Source organism: Podarcis erhardii (genome assembly GCF_964252035.2).
Source record: "Podarcis erhardii genome assembly, chromosome: 4".
Lineage (NCBI taxonomy): Eukaryota > Metazoa > Chordata > Lepidosauria > Squamata > Lacertidae > Podarcis > Podarcis erhardii.
The window spans coordinates 48814523-48833328 of record NC_138508.1 but is presented as its reverse complement, the minus strand read 5'-3'; the positions used below and the strand labels follow the sequence as shown (position 1 = coordinate 48833328).

General features: G+C 37.8%; 1 protein-coding gene across 3 annotated transcripts in view; it reads right to left on the bottom strand.

Moving 5' to 3' along the window:
• The window catches only part of USP25 (ubiquitin specific peptidase 25), a 60587-nt gene that overhangs the window by 25067 nt on the left and 16714 nt on the right, over positions 1 to 18806 (bottom strand). For all 3 annotated transcript variants that reach the window (XM_081858452.1, XM_081858453.1, XM_081858454.1), the window contains exons 2-10: positions 18052 to 18129; positions 15234 to 15378; positions 12334 to 12457; positions 10120 to 10282; positions 6756 to 6842; positions 4930 to 5067; positions 3705 to 3781; positions 2897 to 2970; positions 1898 to 2046 (exon numbers count right to left, since the gene is read on the bottom strand). In XM_081858452.1, the coding sequence (XP_081714578.1) occupies positions 1898 to 2046; positions 2897 to 2970; positions 3705 to 3781; positions 4930 to 5067; positions 6756 to 6842; positions 10120 to 10282; positions 12334 to 12457; positions 15234 to 15378; positions 18052 to 18129 (1035 nt within the window). The remainder of the gene's footprint in view (positions 1 to 1897; positions 2047 to 2896; positions 2971 to 3704; positions 3782 to 4929; positions 5068 to 6755; positions 6843 to 10119; positions 10283 to 12333; positions 12458 to 15233; positions 15379 to 18051; positions 18130 to 18806) is intronic.

Below are 18806 nucleotides of genomic sequence, written 5' to 3'. Positions count from 1 at the left end.
TGCCTTTCGACTCTAATTATTCAAGTGGGGGGGGAGGTATTTTAGGGAATAAATCAAAGTAAACTTTCCATGGTGCATCTTTTACAGTTGTATATCTAAAAAATAAATAAAATATTTACTTTAGGTCAAACAAGGAATATATATTATCAGGTTCTAGTATAATGCCAAGAGGTCTGTTCAGCATATGCTGAAAACAATGCTGCTCTGGGGGATCATAAAGATCTATAGAAATTGAAACCACACAAGTTGAGTTACATTAAGGCTTGTGTACCCACTACATCAAGCACTGAGACAAACTCGCTGCTGTTAGGCTTTCTTCTAAAATAGTCTCTTTCTTTCTCGCCTTCTTCAAGCTAAGAATTTTTTTAGGGCTCACTTTATAAGCACTGTAATAGTGCGATCACTACATTCACATTTAATTAAATGTTTTCCTTTGATTTAAAATCTGATGGCATTTTGGAATTGCTGGTAATTGGTAACTGTACAGCAATGTATTCCAACATCATAATTACTTTTTAAAGTTTATTTACTACCACTGATAATTCTGTGAACTGAGATGTAGTGCAAAAAATAAAGTTGATTAAAATCCAAAAATAGCTTATTTTCCTATATGAAAATTTGGAAAAGCATTGCACACTATCTTTGCTTTATTCATGTATTTAATCCAAACTACTGACCTTGGCATATAATAATCAAAATGTGTCAGATGCATATAATTTTGTAGTGTCTGCTTTTCTAGAAAATGAACAGATCTGTTCTCTTTATTCCAACTCACTAGGCTGAACTTTGCATTGAGAAACTCTTTGGGAAAGATGTTATCCTAGAACCTTAGAGAAGATCAGGACAAAAAATAAAAAAAAATGAAAAACACAAAATGATGTTATCTACAAAGAAAGCCCAATAGTTCTGGAAAGATTTCTAGACATACCTGAGAAATAACCTCCTATTCACAAGGAAAACTCATTTTATAAAACTGATTCTCACATCTTCTCCAAGTAGGAAAGCTTTATAAGTACAAGGTTGAGTGAGAAGATACAATTATTATTTTTTTAGCTTCCTTCATTAAAAGTGGAAGTGTTCTCCACTCCATTTTAAAATGCCAGAATTTGGTTTTGTAGCAAAGAATTGTATCTTCTAAAACTTAAAAGTCAAGTGCAAGAGATGTTTCTTCATCTGAATACATGCAAAGTAGTGAAATCTTTACCCAAACTCTGCCTTGCTGTCAATTCTAAAATTTTAGAATGTTTAGGCCCATATATTAACATGACATAAATCCACCATCTGCAAGGCATAAATGTATGAACACCCCTAGATAGCCAACAATCCAGTCCTATTTTGTCATACTGTTGACAAGTGGAAGATCCTGTTATTTACTCTCATAACGTATTTCTACCAGGGCAGTATGGAATTTTTGTGGTGTAAGAACCACTACCTGAAGATGACACTCTAAGTCTAAGAATAAGCTGTATTTCCTTCCTCCTGGATAGGAGATGTATTGCATAAGTTAACTGACATAGCTTGATGCAATGAATCACTCAAGCATAAAGTTTACTGGGTTGCCAAGAGCAAGCATAATCTAAATCCAGATCACCTTTCCAGTTCTGTGGCGAAAGATAAACCGTAGAACCTGTTGGAATGTACTAATTTAGATCAACTCATTTATTGAATTAATTCAAATGTTTCCAGCTAAACATTTCCTCTCTTGAGCTACCATGTTTAAGTATTTTCCAAACTGGTGGTTATCCAAAAAATATCTGAGATGAAAGTGGGCAAGTCTTATCAGCGTAAATAAATGACCTGCCAAAATGACTAGCATTTGTGCCATCTATATTTTCAACTAGGTCAGCTTCATGGAAACGGTTACCAATGTCTCTAGAAGTCTAAGCATATCACTCACCTCCTGGCCGGACTTCCCAGAATTTTCTGAGTGCAAGGATTCAATTTCCCCTTCTATCATGGCAGCTTCTAGGCACTCATGTAGATCTTTGAAGCCATTAACCTGAAGTGGGTACTGGCCAAACATCTCTGTATTTTCAAATTTCTTCCCTTATCAGAAGAGGGAGGAGTTAAGATTTCAACAATGAACATTTATCATCATATACACGATGAAGATGCATTTAATTTCATAGCAGCTCTTAGATAAAGCTGATTATAAAACTAACTCACTTATCTGCATGCTATGTGAAATGTCTGCTGTGAGCTATGCAGCAGGAGGCTGTGCTCTGGAGAGTGGAAAAGCAAGTAGATGTCCTTTCTCCTTTTCATCTCCCTAAAACACTCCGATACTGTGCAGAGAGGAGCAGCACATTTAAGCCTTGCAGCACACCTCCCCTCAACCCTAATCACTCCCCACCTTTTCCAGGTTACTTACTCCAAGTGGTTAGGGGCTGAGCAGGCCAATTTCCTCTTCCTCTTCTCCCCGACTCCAGTCCCCCGCCCGCAGCAACCCACTATTGTTACATCATGAAGCCCCATATATGGGAGGACTTCCCCACTGATCTCAAGTGGCAAGGGTAGCTCTGGAGATATCATAGAATCATAGAGTTGGAAGAGACCACAAGGGCCATCGAGTCCAACCCCCTGCCAAGCAGGAAACACCATCAGAGCACTCCTGACATATGGGAGTATGTTGGCAAAAACTACCCAGCACTAATACTAAGCTCGATGCCTTGTAAACAGATGCACCACCTTTTAGCTTTCAGTTTCAACTAGATACTGCCAAACAAAATTCTGCTGCACTTAGACACCATTATCTGGAGTATTTAGAATGTTTTCCCAAGATTTTCACTTCACTGTTTCTACACACAGAGAGACTTGTATGCGCTATTTTTGTTCATCATTAACATTTTGATTAGAAAGAAGATAACTGAAGACTGTTCCCACTCAAGAGCAGTACCTTCAAGAACTCCAACTGCTAGAAACCGCCCATAAAACAGCTCTACCATCGGGTTCTTTGGCTTTTCTCCATCCCTAAAAATACAATGATTAAAAAAACACACACACACAAACTGGAATTACAAGAGTAATCTGCTTCAAGTAAATGTAAAAAATCTGCCATCAACAGAGCCAACACTTATTTTATTGACCCTATTTTATTGACCCAAATGCTTTTAAAAGAACCAGGAGAATCTGAGGTGTGTGTTTTTTACAAAATTTATTGTTATTAATTTATTTGATGTGCTTCCTGATTTTTCAAGCAGAGTCCACAAAGTGGCTGATATTAATAAATTACAACAGCTTCACTGTAGATATTGCACTTAAAGCAAGCAAAAAGCCAAAATGTACACATGGAGGATGCACAGTTCCTCTAAACACAGGGAGGCAGAACAAGGGACAATGCCAAGCTGACCCAGCGGCTGGTGGGTGATGGTTCTTTCCCCATCTCCTTCCTCTACCCCCAGCTCTGTCACAGGGCAGTTCTTCACATGGCTGACTTGTGGGGAGGGGGCAAAAAGAAAATAGGTGATGTCATCTTTGCTTGCCCTCTCCTCTCTCTGATTTGATATTACATGGCTGCTGTAATCACATTCAATCAGTACTGCCACTATTGGAAATGATTTTTATTTATTTTTCTAAGAATAAATGAGAAGCACATTTAGATTCCCGAGGGTGAAATTTTGAGCAAAGTCCTTCTACTCCAAGTAACAAAACTTGTCCTACAGGAAATCAGAAGACACTGCTGGTTTCTTAAAATGACTACTTACTGTTCCTCTTCAGCTTTTATTTGGAAGGCATCCTCTAACCAGTCTAATAACTTGTGTGTGAATTCACTGACATCTTGCTGTTGAGAGAGTAAACGAATGCACATTCAAATCTAGTAGTCAAGAAAATATTCTATCCATCAGCTATGATATTTGTAGATATTAATTCTCCTATGGCTAATATAATGGGAAGCTCACTGTATTGTGTGAACTGCTGTGCAAACAAAGGAAAGGGGTGGGTCCAAATACCTTACAAAGGGCATTTGGTTACTAAGCAGTATTAAGGTTGTTGGCATTTTCCCATACTAACTTACTTTTCAACAGCTTATTGATATTTTTTATTTTTATTTTTGGTAAACTGCTGCGATTTACAATCAAGTGGTATGTAATATTTTATTAAATAAATAAATGAACTGTAAAGGATAGCAATCAGCATTGAGATTATTTATACAAATCAAGCTATACATACATTTTCTGAAATAAATGAATATATAAATAGAACAGTCCTACTCAGAGTCTGCCCATTTAAGTTAATGGAAATGGCAAACTTAGGTTCATTCATTTCAATGGGTCTACTCTGAGTAGGTTTGGTTGAATATAACCTGAAAAATCAGATTCAATTCCACTACTATATTGCAAACTGATATTTTGCTTTACAAATTTAGCTCTGTAGGCAGAAATAATAGCCTGCTGCAACCGTTATTGACTTCTCAATCTTCTGCAGGGCTGTGTCTATTAAGAGTGAAACCATAGCAGCTTCAGTGAATAGCAAACACAGTGCCAGTCCTTCAGATGCACTTATAGCATGGCAAGATGGTTTCTGTTACCTATTTCCTAGAGATTCCATTATTCTAACATAAGCCAAGATAAATACCATTTTATATAAATGAGGGACTTCAGCAGTTGAATAACTGAACTTCTATCCTTGGTATAGATGTGCATCAAGTAAGAAAATGTTACTTGGTTTTAAAATGTTATGCTTACTATTTGAAAACCCAGAACATAAAACTGAAATAAAATTAAAAAGTGTATATGGAGTCCGGGATTTATTAATAGGTGCAAAGACTGTGCAATTATCAGAATAGTGCATAATATTTGATCACAGCAGGTAAGTGTGGTTTGTCTCATGGTGAAGTAGCAGAAATTGCAACGCCATGTTTGTATGCTTGGTTCAACTATAATTTATATAGTTATTTCTATTCAAAATAAGATAGAGTATTATCATTACCTGCTGAGAGTCATTAGATTTGAATGCATCTTTCAGGATTTCCACAGCTCTTGATGGATCAACATATTTTCTTTTTGAGCCAAAAAGAAGTGCAAATAAGTATCTTAGCTCACGCATAAAAGGCAAATTTCTATTTTCCTGTGTACAAAATAAACAAACAGTTGTGAGGTTAGTTTTTTTATACTTCATATTGCCACATTATAATTTCTAAATTACTGCTGCATAAATAAACTACCAAGAATGCTTTTCTGCAATGGCAATCATAACCTTGTCTCTCAAAAAATGACTAAACATACTGTCTTGGGGGGGGGGGGGGAAACAGCTCAATGAATGACTACTACTACCAAAAATCCAATGACAGTTGTACCGTTTTAAGAAAGGAAAAATACTGTATTTTTCGCCCTATAGGATGCACTTTTTCCCCTCCAAAAATGAAGGGGAAATGTGTGTGCGTCCTATGGGGCGAATGCAGGCTTTCGCTGAAGCCTGGAGAGCGAGAGGGGTTGGTGCGCACCAACCCCTCTCGCTCTCCAGGCTTCAGGAAGCTATCCGCAAGCCTTGGGAGCCCGCGGGAGTTCCTGCCGGGCTCCCAATGCTTGCGGACAGCAGCCTGCAGCCCAAAACCCGGGGAGCGCAGCGGAGCGCACCCCGGGCTTCGGACAGATATCTGCAAGCCTGGGGAGACCGCCGGGCTCCCAAGGCTTGCGTATAGCAGCCTGTTCTGGGGGCTGGGGTCGGGGGAAGCTCGGGCCTGGGGGGGGGAATATATTTTTTTTCTTTATCCCCCCCCCCAAAAAAAAAACCCTAGGTGTGCCCTATGGGCCGGTGCACCCTATAGGGCGAAAAATATGGTACTTCTCATTTCCCTGCCTCAATTCCATTCCACAGAAAGGGGACTGATGGCCTAGATAAACCAAGGCATCAGTTATACTAGTGTCAAATGATAAATTCTAGTCCTCTGCTATGAGACAAATCCCTATCTTCCCTTTAACTATCCCACGATTCCCATGGATTAAATAGGTAATAGTTACACAGATATGGATATCTTAAAGCCCTGGAAATGTAACCAGTGATCTGCACAGCAAGGCAGCACAAGACACCAAAAGAGATGGAAATCAAAATGAAGACTTCTCTCAACCCCTGAAGCTCAATTCTATTATCTGCAGCTGGTGTCCAAAGCTAGTTTTACTTGCTTGCCTTTAAATGCAAAGTAAAATGCGCTTTGCTGAAAGTCTGAAGCATTATCAAGAACTTAGATTCCTCTCTGCAGACCTTAGAATGTACCAAAAAAAAAAAAAAAAACCACCCCTGCCTCCTTCCCTACAGACCTCTTGGGCATTAAGATTGGCAGGGTGTAGTTCTAAGAAGATCAGGAGGTGGCAAGCTGGGAGAGGGCATTCTCTATGGCAGCCCCTCCCCACAGATGTGCATCAGGCATCTTTATTATGCTGTCTTTGTTGTATGCTGAAGATGTACTCCTTTATGCTGGCCTTTGACAACCAAGATAATTATAGATTAGGTCCCACCATATTCTCATGGCTGTAATTTGTTTTAACTGATTTCAGTAATGCATTTTTGAATTGTTGTAAACCACACTGAGGTCTCATAGTTAAGGGCAGGTAAGAAAACTAATAAATAATAGTTTCCATTGCCTGCAGCAGAACCTTAGTGCTCATGTTGTACACTGCTGAATATATGACCCTTTCCACACAATTCTTTCAATACCACACCTGAATTTTCCCAAACTGGGGCAAAACACAGTGGGTTATTCTGCATTAAGAAAAGCATTATGTTAGTCTATTGGTAATGCATATTTCTACTTATACCTTTTTGTTTCGGGGCAGATCTTGAGCGCCGGCAGGAGGACTATAATTCAAGACTAGCCTTCGGAATTCCAGCAGATTAAATAACGACTGAAAAAGAAAAGGCATTTTATATAACCTTTTAAAATTGCAGATCATTTAATGTGTTTGGTATTTACACTTTAACATACTTAAAAATACAGCAGAAGTACGGAACTGGTTTGTGGGTTGTAGCCCATATGGAGTGCCTTGTATGCTTTTTGCTTTATTCTGAAAAGACTTGTGGAGAAATCACTTTTCTCCAACTGTATTTTCTGAGGGGGGTTTTTCTCTTAAAAGGAATGGATGAAGGTATTCAAAATGTGGAATGTAAATAGTTCGTTGTACTGTATAAACAATACATGCTTTCTCCGGGAAGTGTAAGATAGCCAGTATCAGAATGTGCAGGTTGCTGACAAGAGTTAACCAAGTAGATTTTGACTTGTCCAGTTAAGAGATCCTGTCTCATCCTGTTGGAGTACAGCTCTGGACATGAGGAGGGGGAATCCTACCCATATTTTAAAAGACAGTTGTAGGGCACTCCAAATGCAGCTTCAACATACCCTCTGGTCATGTACTATGCTTAACAATTCCCATATGACCAAGCTCTTCAGAATATTTAACATATCAAACCTTAAGTATTGTTCCTTTTTTTCTGAACACATTTATACAAGCTCCCAGCTTTCCAAAACTAATTTCAAATTGTCTCACTGTTCTAGTTTGAGATTGCTGCTTTCTGCCAAGTCTACACTGACATCAAGTGCCATGGTAACAAGCTATACATAAAAACCTTAACGAATAGCAGCTTCCTAGCAACACACCAGTTCTAGCTCAGAGCTGGGGGGGGGGGGAGGTCCATTATTTTTTTTGGGGGGGCAGGAAAGTCATTTAAAGAAGTTAGACATACAACTCAAACGCCTGCAAGTTTACCAAGAACCAAATCACACTATGCCCACGTGTACACAGTCTTGGGTAATAGTGCAAAGGACAGCAGCCTTAAAGGCATCTGAATTAAGTGGCAGCAGTACTCAGAGCCACTTCAAACATTACAAACTCTTGCAGTTCTCCCTCTTGCACCTTCTACCATTGCACAGAGCGCTGGACTGACTTGCTGAGACCCAAATGGTTTCTGAATCTCGATTTGGGTGAATCCTACAAATAGTATTTTAGATACTACTGAAGAAGCAAGGTGAAAAAAAGGCTTAAGCTGCTCATGCTTCTTCCTTGTTTGGGGGTTATAATGGATTCAGGGATGCAACGCACAAAAGAGTCAATGGCAATGTAACATTTGGCATCAATACTACTGCTGCTGGCTGAATCATACTTAGCTTTCACAAAAACTATGGCATTAAAGGGAAGAGCATACACCACACAAAAAGCACACTCTACAATATGTTACAGCTGAGACAGTGGGAGAGCTTCATCGGAGCCTATGCACTGCTTAAAAGGGTGGCAAATGATTAGAAAAGAACCAAGGAGATTCATGCCAGATATTTTTATCTTCTGATTAATGAAGACATTTATGCTGTTAACTGAAGATATGTTACTGTTATTGATTTTAGAACTATGCAGGACAAAAAAAGGATGAAAGGTAAGTACTAGAAAAAGTAAAGGGCTAAATAAATCTGGGGATATAGATGTTATATTCTACAAACTTTAAGAAGCAGATTTTATTATGGCTTTGAGTGGGGGTCTTGGGGTCTTCATATTTAGTATTGCTCACTTATAGATGCACTGCTGAAATATATTTTAAAAATCACCTTCAGTGCTGAAGCTAGCATGCATGGAAGTTGTATGTAAGTTTCCAGAAATATTGTATCCACACAGAGATTTGTGTTACCACACGCTCTAACAGAATGTTCAAAACAACTTTGCTTTTCTGGCAGATGATACTGACTGAACAAAAACAAACTTTTGGCTTAAGATGCAAGTGGTAGAAACCAAAGAAATGATCCATAAAAAGACAACCTCAATATAGCTAAACTTTCATTAGGACTAGTTTTGAAAGGGAAATTTGCAACAGCAGCGTAAGATTTGTTTTCGTTTCACCGTAGTACTATACCACACAGCACGTCATTGATTAATGAAAGCAACATTGCACATTGTTGACCTCTTATGAAAATGTGTCAGATTTCAAAAGACCCCTAGGGAAAGCATGAAATATTGTCCCACAGTGGATGCAATCTAAGGAGCCTATCAATCCTGTGGTTAAATAAATACTGTAGTAGGTAATGTCCAAATTTATCCCACATGAAGTCAACGAGGATGGTAACTTGAAACATAATCTGTTCTGGTTGTCAAACAAAACAGATAAACTTAAGAATCTGTATTTCTGTCACTACAAAATTGTAATGTATCAAACCTAGCATTTTGATAGCAATTTTAAGGCAATCATTTTATTTCAAATTTGTACCATGTATGTGCTAGATAGCAGCCAATATAATATGCCTAAGAGGTATAAAGTTGCATATGGGTGGCGTTAATATGAGATCACAAGACTAAGGTCAGTTTTCAAGACTCTTGACGAGATTAAATTTCCACTACTTGGACATGCACAACTACTGGAAATGTGGTCTATTGTAAGCATGAGGGAAAACTAGGATTTGAAAAGTTCATTAGTCCTTCTCTATTTGACTGGCGTAACACCATCACAGAGGAGAAGAAAAGAAGGACTACATAAAGGCAAAAAGGATCACCCAGATGTCTACAAGGACATACTCCAGCACACACTGTGGTTTTATCACATTGTTTCATGGAATTGTAGAATTGGAAAGGACCCTGAGAATCATCTAGTTCAACCCCCTGCAATGCAGGAAAATGCAGCTGTCCCTTACAGGGATTGAACCTGCAGCTTTGGCTCCATGCTGTGTGTCATAAAACTTGTATTGTTCCAGGGGCCTTCCTAGTGTCTATACAGGAGTGCCACATGCGTTTCACAAAGCAACTAAGTAAAGCCACAGTTTGGATGAAGCCAAACTAATTCATTGACTTACTCATTTTAATGCTCGATGTTTTATTATGGTTTTATATACGCTGTAAGCCATCCAGAGAGGCTAAGGAAACCCAGCCAGATAGACGGGGTATTATTATTAATCATCATCATCATTGCATAATTATCTTCTTAATAGCCAAGATTTCTTTAGCATAAATCCCATACTCTAGTGGCAATTCTAATGACAAATTGATTTTGTTAAGTGTAGATAACAGTGAACATTTTCTGCTGCTTCGTCTTATGTTTCTGCACAGCATGTTCTTTGTGTGTTAAATCAGTTACTTGTATCTCCAGTATACATAGGTGCTTAATACATACCATGGTTCAATTTTTTACTTAAGTGTATAAATCCTCTACCTGTATAACTGCACTGAACCAGCATGTATTGCCAACGTTTTTCAATCCCACCGGGCAATTATCTTGACGTTTTCTATCATAAGGATTCGGAGAATCACTCCACACTTCCGGATGTGTCCTTTTCAAACTTGCTTTGTTTTCTGCTATGCTGGCTTCTAAAACTCTTAGAAATCAATGGAAATAATGAGAAAATGGAAAGTAAGCAACAATATATCAAGATCATGTCATTACGGGAAACACAACAGCTCAGAAACTTAGGATACATCAGTACAGATTTTTCCAACGAATAATGATTATGCAACTGGGCTTATATTGAGCAATTTTATTTATTTATTTATTATTAATTAAATATCTATACATCATCTGATCTGCATGCATGTGTTCTGTGTGCAAGAATGTGGGCTGGCCACACCCACTGCTATCAAGTGTTCCCTGGAAGGTTAGCCAAGGGTGAATGAGGCCCTTATGAAATAATAAATTTGTTGGCCTTTAAGCTGCAATAAGACTTTCTTGTTAAAGTTGCTATCTAGTGGCATGTAGGCCACTAGCATGTACAACTACCACCTCTCTTTTTTGAAAAATGAAAGTATTCAAGTATATTTAAAAAAACATTTTTGATTTGAACCAAAACATTGTATTTCTACAATATTTAGACCAATCTCCATGTTATAAAGCTTGAATTAAACCTTCTCTAATAAAGAATCATGAAGGAAAATTGTGTTAACATGTTATAAGGAGATACCACCACTGCTTTGAAAACTGCTGTGAGGATTTTTTCATTTTTACATACAGGTGGCATATATATTTTATAAAATAAATAAAACTATAAAATGTGATGGTGACAACCTGGTTTACTTTGACTTTAAAACTAGCACATAGCTCCCTACCATAGGATTACCATAACATATAGTTGCAAGATGAATTTTCCAAACCCTACGTTCCTTTTCATAGAACTTACTTCTTCTCTAGAACACAATCTAGTATCCATTAAGAAAATAGAGAATGGAACTCCCAAGAGGTACACATGAGCACTCAGGAAGCATACTTTAAAATCCCAAGACAAGACAAGGCAAGTCCTAGTTGAAGGACTCACTTGGAACGAAGATATAAAGGACATCCAGAAATAACAAACATAAGCAGACAACATGCACATCATGGCAAAAGTAATGTCAGGAACTTTGTGCATATAATATTCAAAGACATGAAAATTTCACACACGTTGCTTTGTTGTTCAATATAGCAACAATGATACTCTGCAAATTTGTAGGACTGGCATTTGGCTACTAGAAATGTTTTATTGTAAGTTTTAATGTTATTAATGTCACCGTTTCAATGTTTATATATTTGTTTTAGCTATTTATTCTTTATAGGCACCAAAGGCTAATTGATGTTGACATGTAGACCAGATGTTCATCTAATCCAGCATCCTGTTTCCCATGATAGTAAAACAGATGCTTCAAGAAGGTCTGCCAGCAGGGAATTAAGGCAGCAGCCCCTACATGCTTTTGTCTCAAGCAACTAGTCCACAGTGGCATACTGCCTCTGAAGACGGGAGATGTTATTTAGGTATTGGTCATTGATAGCGCTGGAATTGGTCCAATTCCAATTTTAATTGCAATATGAAACCATGCAAAATATGGAGCATTTTTAGGTCTAGGTGACTGAATGGGTCTGTCTTTTAAGGGCACAGAAGTGTATGGAGGAAGGGGAAGAAAGCAGAACCAAGCATGAGGCTGACATGCGGTTCTCCAGATGTTGCTTAACTATAACTCTTATCAGCCAGCATGGTGCAATAGCTGGAAGGTTAAAAGTTAGGCATCCCTGGTTGAAAGATACACTGCTTGTGCCCCTCAATATATTACAAGCATTATAAATAATTCCACGTTTCAGTGGGCCTCAGAGCCTATGGTATACTAATTCTGAAGACAGTAATTCTACTTTAAGTGGAAGCTTGCAGCAGCAACCAGTTTCTAGACAGCCAATTGCTGGATGTGGCTGTCACACACAGAGCCATAATAAATTTTAATACTGAAATATCTCAGATAAAGTTTAATGTCAAATTCACCTTCACAAACGCTTCTCTGAAGAATTACTAAAATAGGTAGCTCTAACAAATTCACACGTATGGAGAGTGATTTTTAATATCTAGAGCATACTGCAACAAAGAAACTATCATTCATAAAGAAAACCAATATTTGATTCTTATTTGCTTACCTGCTAATGGCCTGTTCCTCATCTGTTATGCCAGTCTCCCTGAATGCCCTGTTTGATTCCTCCAAACTGAGAGCAATTGCTCTCTGAAGATCATCTTTATCATCTCCTGTGAGATCAATCACATCTGAAATGCAAAACATCATTTCTCAAAATTAAAAATGCAACAGAATGAAAAGCATCAACTTATCTTGTGCTAGTTTCAGAACAATGGTACAGGCTTGGGGGAATTTGGGTTTAATGTCCCTGACAATCCAAGCCAGGATCTCCACAAGGAAAACCAGTACACAATGGAAGAAAGGAAAAGGGAGGGGGAACCAGAGGAGGAACATGTGGTGACAACTTCATTTTTTAAAAAAATAATATTTAAAACAAAAAATACAAAATACAAAATAATTCATCTTAATACGTTGTGACTTTACATTCTCACCTATTCATAATCCAATTTTACTTATTTCTATAACATTACTGCTAAACCACAAAACTTCATTCCAGCATCCTTCTAACATTCCTTAATTTTACAATGTTTCTGTAAACAATCTTTAAATTTCTTCCAATCTTCTTCTACCGACTCTTCTCCCTGGTCTCGGATTCTGCCAGTCATTTCTGCCAATTCCATGTACTCCATCACCTTCATCTGCCATTCTTCCCTGGTGGGTAGATCTTGTGTCTTCCAGTACTTTGCGATGAGTATTCTTGCTGCTGTTGTTGCATACATAAAGAAAGTTCTATCCTCCTTTTGCACCAATTGGCCGACCATGCCCAGAAGAAAGGCCTCTGGTTTCTTCAGGAAGGTATATTTAAATACTTTTTTCATTTCATTATAAATCATCTCCCAGAAAGCCTTAATCCTTGGGCACGCATGTGGTGACAACTTCTTAAACTATGGCTTGTGAAACTTCAGATGATTATCCAATACAACCAATACTACCAGTGAAATATTTCTGACATGTACCACATTTTTCACTCTATAAGACGCACCCGACCATAAGACACACCTAGTTTTAGAGGAGAACAAGAAAAAATATATATATTCTCTGCGCAGTGCCCCTTCAGTGAAGCGGCAGGAGAAGCGGAGCCCCTTCCATTTCTCCTCCTGCTTCGCTGAAGGGGCGCTGCGAAGAGAGGGAAAGCTGCACAGTGCCTCTCCAGTGAAGTGAAGCCAGGAGAGCAAGAGGGATCGGTGCGCACCTATCCCTCTTGCTCTCCTGGCTTAAGCGAAAGCAACGCGAAGCTTCCGGAGCGCAGCAGGAGCTCCCACTGTGTTCCGGAGGCTTCGGGTGGCTATCCCTGAAGCACTGGAGCCTGCATTAGCTCCATAAGACGCACACACATTTCCCCTTACTTTTTAGGAGGGGGAAAGTGTGTCTTATAGAGCGAAAAATACGGTATATAAAAAAAATCTAATCAATCCAATTTGGGCTGCAGCTCATTTCAAACTACCAGGTTTGTTCAGAACCTGGTAACTATAGATTTGTGGTTTGGAAATAATGGGAAACTTTAGCTTATTAGCCTATAAACTCTTTAGCTGCAGTACTCAAGGAAGGTAGGGGACAGTACCAGGATGTAATGTGCAGGTGCAAAGCTCATGCATATCTTGGTCTAATAAGTTGGGATATGCATATATGACTAGGTCATATTATACAGTGGTCAGTAAAGGTTAAGGTGGTTAACATAGGAAAGCCAGTCATCTGCAGGTTCTGGTGATCTGAACAGTATCATGCCACAAAACTGCTCAAAAAGTATGTGCTATTGGTTAGGTTGCTAAAAAAAACCTAGATGCTGCAGATCATAAGCTTTCCACACAGAATGCTTCATGTATTTAGAGATGGAAAACAAGGTAGCTTTAAGCAGCTGCCATCACACTGTTTGGAGCTTGTCTGATTCTCTCCTAGGTGTGTTCCAAGGAAACAAGTCTTTCATTTCCTTTATTTTAACAAGAACGCTATCATTACAAATCAGACAACACTATCCATTGTTAAATATGGAGAAACTTCAAAATGTGCCAAGGACAAACCCTATTGGCTTTCCCAAAGCTTATACACTTTTCCCTTTCCTTGTTCCTGAACAGCAAGTTTTTCTGCCAACTAGTAGGAAAAAAAGCATCCGGAGTTCTCACACCTGTCACAATCATGACAGAACACAAAAATAAAATGCAAGTCTAGATTAACAAAAGGGTTGGGTGTAATACTTAGAAATCTATAGTGTGAGGTGCTTCAAGTTCACTTAGCATTAAATATGAATGTTACAGGTCAGGCTTATTTACTGTTACGCTAGTCTTACTCAACACTACATACTTTTGTTAATCATAGAATATATTAACTTTTAATTTCAAATCTATGCACTGTTATTTGGCCAAATTGTGAGTTTTCTGGGATTCTGTAACACTTCTCAAGTTAAATGTGCTTGCACTGGGAAATATGGATTCCAAACACAAATAGTTATCACATGGCTTTTTTTAATATGGATTGATATTTTACTGTTAAGCTTCACTAATCAGAGTAATATTTTCTTGCTTCATATTTTGAAGTAATTACCCATTTGGAGGCATTTCTAAAAGTACACAGATGGAGGTATAAAGATACTAGGTCAGCAATTTTCCAGGGCAGTGAAATCGCAATTACCAGATATTAATGTTGTTTTTCAGACACAAATGGTGAAAGCTAAGTGCACTACACAGACCCTCGTGGTTTCCCTTTCATTTTCTGTTATATTACTATATTATTGTGTTTTCAATAAAGACAAACTTCTTGAAAAATAAATCACTTTAACCAAAACCTCCAAGATCTATAGGCATAAAGGAATCACTTTATATAAAATATCAGACTGGAGTGACAACAAGGTCTTCTGACCAAGCATTTAGTTTGGTTGGTACTTCAGTAACACAGAAAAAAACCACTTACTTGTATCTGCTTGGCTGCCTACGCTGATGTATCTGTCATTGCCAGAAAGTGCTGTTTGATAGTACGTTGTCTCTTCCTGCTGAGGAATCTTAGCATTCTTTGCAGTAAGGAAAGCAACAGCTAACTCCAAATTCCCATTGCTATCCTTTAAATGTAACAGAATAAACATATTGGTATGCCATCTTATAACCAACCAATTAGGGCAGAGCTAGCTTCCAAGACTAACCCGAATTACTTTACATCTGCACACAGTGCATACAATTTCATGATTAGAAACTTACCATAAAATTATTTACATGTAAATTAAGTCGCACTAAAGAAGGTGATAGATTTGTGTACAGTCCCACTAGTTTCAGCAAAAGAACTCTCTACGACTGGAAAACCAACAGAAATTAAAAGTGCTTGACTTCTTGTTGGATGATACTCAGAGTGTTTAGTTCCTTGGCTAAGCTGATTCCAAGAAGAATTTAAAATAAAAAAAATAGTTGAAATAAGCAATCAGTTAAGCAGAGTAGAGAAATTCTAGTCATCCAATGATGTCTGATGCAGGTGCCTAAGAATGTTGACACACACCCATGTCTTTCAATAAACCAGTTGCTTAAAATTTATTCTGATGACTTGGAATTAAAAATATTTTGCCAGCCCCAAGGATAATAATTTAATAACACTAAGGCAAAAGCTCAAAGCCTACATGCCATACTACAAGAATTTGGTGAACTAGCAGAACAAAAAGTCCTACAAGATTGCTATTTCTGAAAGAAACCCATACTTTCTTTTACATATTTGGCTTAAAATATTTTGAGATGAATCCACTTTTCTGTTATATACATTCTCAAGTAGCAAATCTAAGAGTAAAACAGCTTACAACTGATAAAAGCTGAACAGAACAGAGAAAACTGGTAAGATTTTGTGTCCATCTATGTGGTCCTGAGACACACCTTTTCCCTGCTCTAAAGTTCAGTAGAGACTGTAATAAAAGATACTTTCCCCAACTGAACAGCAAGAGACGGCAGGGTCTTGTGCAGGTTGAACCTTAACCAAAGAGATCTTTTCTTGCTTGCATTGTGCATTGGTGAACTGGCAACATGAAGTCAAAGGTCAGCATCTCACAAGGTGCGAGACTGGTTACATTATTATCAAATAAGAGAAGCCTTTAATCTGGATAAAAAAATAGGCTTCCAGGTGGAAAAATCGAAATTAGAAACAGAATTGTTAGAACCTAAAACCAAGAACTTGTCAAGAATGTATAACTTGCTGTTGAAATGGAATACTCAGGATGAAACAGTCAAATCAGCTATGATTAAATGGGCACAGGACATTGGTTATAACATCATGTTTGCTGACTGGGAAAAGTTGTGGACCACCGATATGAAGTTTACGGCATGTAATGCCTTAAGAGAAAATATTATGAAAATGATATATAGGTGGTACATGACCCCAGTCAAGCTTGCAAAAATTTACCACTTGCCTGATAATAAATGTTGGAAATGTAAAGAAACTGAGGGAACATTCTTTCACCTTTGGTGGACTTGCCCAAGGGTTAAGGCTTTCTGGGAAATGATATATAATGAACTAAAAAAGGTATTTAAATATACCTTCCCTAAGAAACCAGAGGCCTTCCTTTTGGGCATTGTCGGCCAAAAAAAGATAGAACACTCTTTATGTATGTAACAACCGCAGCAAGAATACTCATTGCAAAGCACTGGAAGACACAAGATTTGCCCACTTTGGAAGAATGGCAGATGCAAGTGATTGACTACATGGAGTTGGCAGAAATGACTGGCAGAATTCGAGACCGGGGAGAAGAATCGGTGGAAGAGGACTGGAAGAAGTTCAAAGAATACCTACAAAAACATTGTAAAATGTTTGAATGTTAAAATGATGTTGGATATAAAAATAATATGGCATTAGGAAATTGGTAAAAAGAAATATGCAAAAACCATGTGGAAAAGAAGGGGTAAGACCAGAGTATTATTATGTTGTGATTAAATAAATGATATAAGGGACTAAGTCATAATGAACATGTGAAATAGTGTTTAAAAGAGAAGGAAAGTAAATGCATAATAGGCTGAAATATACAATATTGAACAAGACTGGAAAGAGGGTAGGAAATTGCTAAAATTGATTGTGTAAAGGAGAACACAGAAAAGGGAGATGCGAGGAAGTCAGGAAAGAGGGTTGTAGAGATAGTAAATGCAAGTAATAATTTTCTTTTTACTCTTCTTTTTTTATATGTTGTGCTGTTTTTGACTTTGTTTGTTTTTCTTTTTTGATTCCTGGTTTGATTGTTGTTATTGGTGTATTTTCTTTGATTTTGTTCTGTTATGAAAAACCTCAATAAATATTTATTAAAAAAAAACAAAGGTCAGCATCTCAGACAGATGTCAGAAAGGTTTTCCGCATGGTATGCTCCACATACACAGTATTTCTTAGTTAGATAAAGTATTTTACAGGCATGTTTTCATCAGCAGCATTATTTACATAAACCATTTCGGAAGGCCCTTATATTTCCTAGTCCCCAGGGTATGGTCAGATGGCACAAAAGGCCACCACCTTGCTGAAACTAAGGCAGTCTATATCTGGTGAATGCCTATATGTCTAGTACATATAGGCATTCACTAGATGAAAAAACAAAAACAAAGGTAAGATAAAAAAGGAAGGTGTTTTTTAAATCAGCCTTTGCCATACTTTACGTTATCTGAATTCCTCACTTAAATAATTTTAAAGTAATCCTATTAAAAACTTTCTGTCCATCAGAAGGAACCTTATTTAGATACAGACAGATATAACACAGAATCATCTTTGAAAACCACCATACCTTCAAGGCTTGCTGCAGTACTTGGGTGTCATTGATGCCAGTGATCTCTCTTAGCTGATTCAGAAACGTCTGCTGGTGCTGAAAAATAAAAAAGCTGGTCAAACACCAAAGACAAATTATGGCAACAAAACCCTTTCAGCTTGTGGAAAGAGAAGATTTGTAGTGATATTTTTATTTGTCTTTGAAACCATGTATTACGGGAGAGCCTGGAGAACATGTATTTGTTTAAGATGAAAGAAAATACTTCTGTGAGAGCTAAAGAATTTGAGGACAGAAAAGGGTTCAATTTAATCTTCCCATGTCATTATACCATATTCAAAGCATAAAATAGTGTCCTAGATACAAAAATACTGCACAGTGTACTACTGTGAAAGCATGGGCTAAGCCCATAAAGATAATCATTGTTATCTCAGGATCTCAATATTTTAAATACCGCAATACACAATGCTCTTATTTAAGTATCACTGCCCATAAATATATATTGTATAGAGTCTAGCTGAGAAATAGCTAATATGGTGCTTTCCAAGCGCGGTTTAACTGCAGCTCCCAACATTCCTGGACCCTGGCTATTTGTCATGCTGGCTGATGGGAATTAGAAGTTAAACAGCACTGGGGGTGGTTGGTACCCTCAGTCTAACTACATACGTCAAGTATGTCATGTATTTTAATATCATAGGCAACCATCTAAAAATGAACTGATGTTGTCAAGTAACTAGGAAGTCTCATGAAACAGCCCTGGAAACTGATTGTAAAAA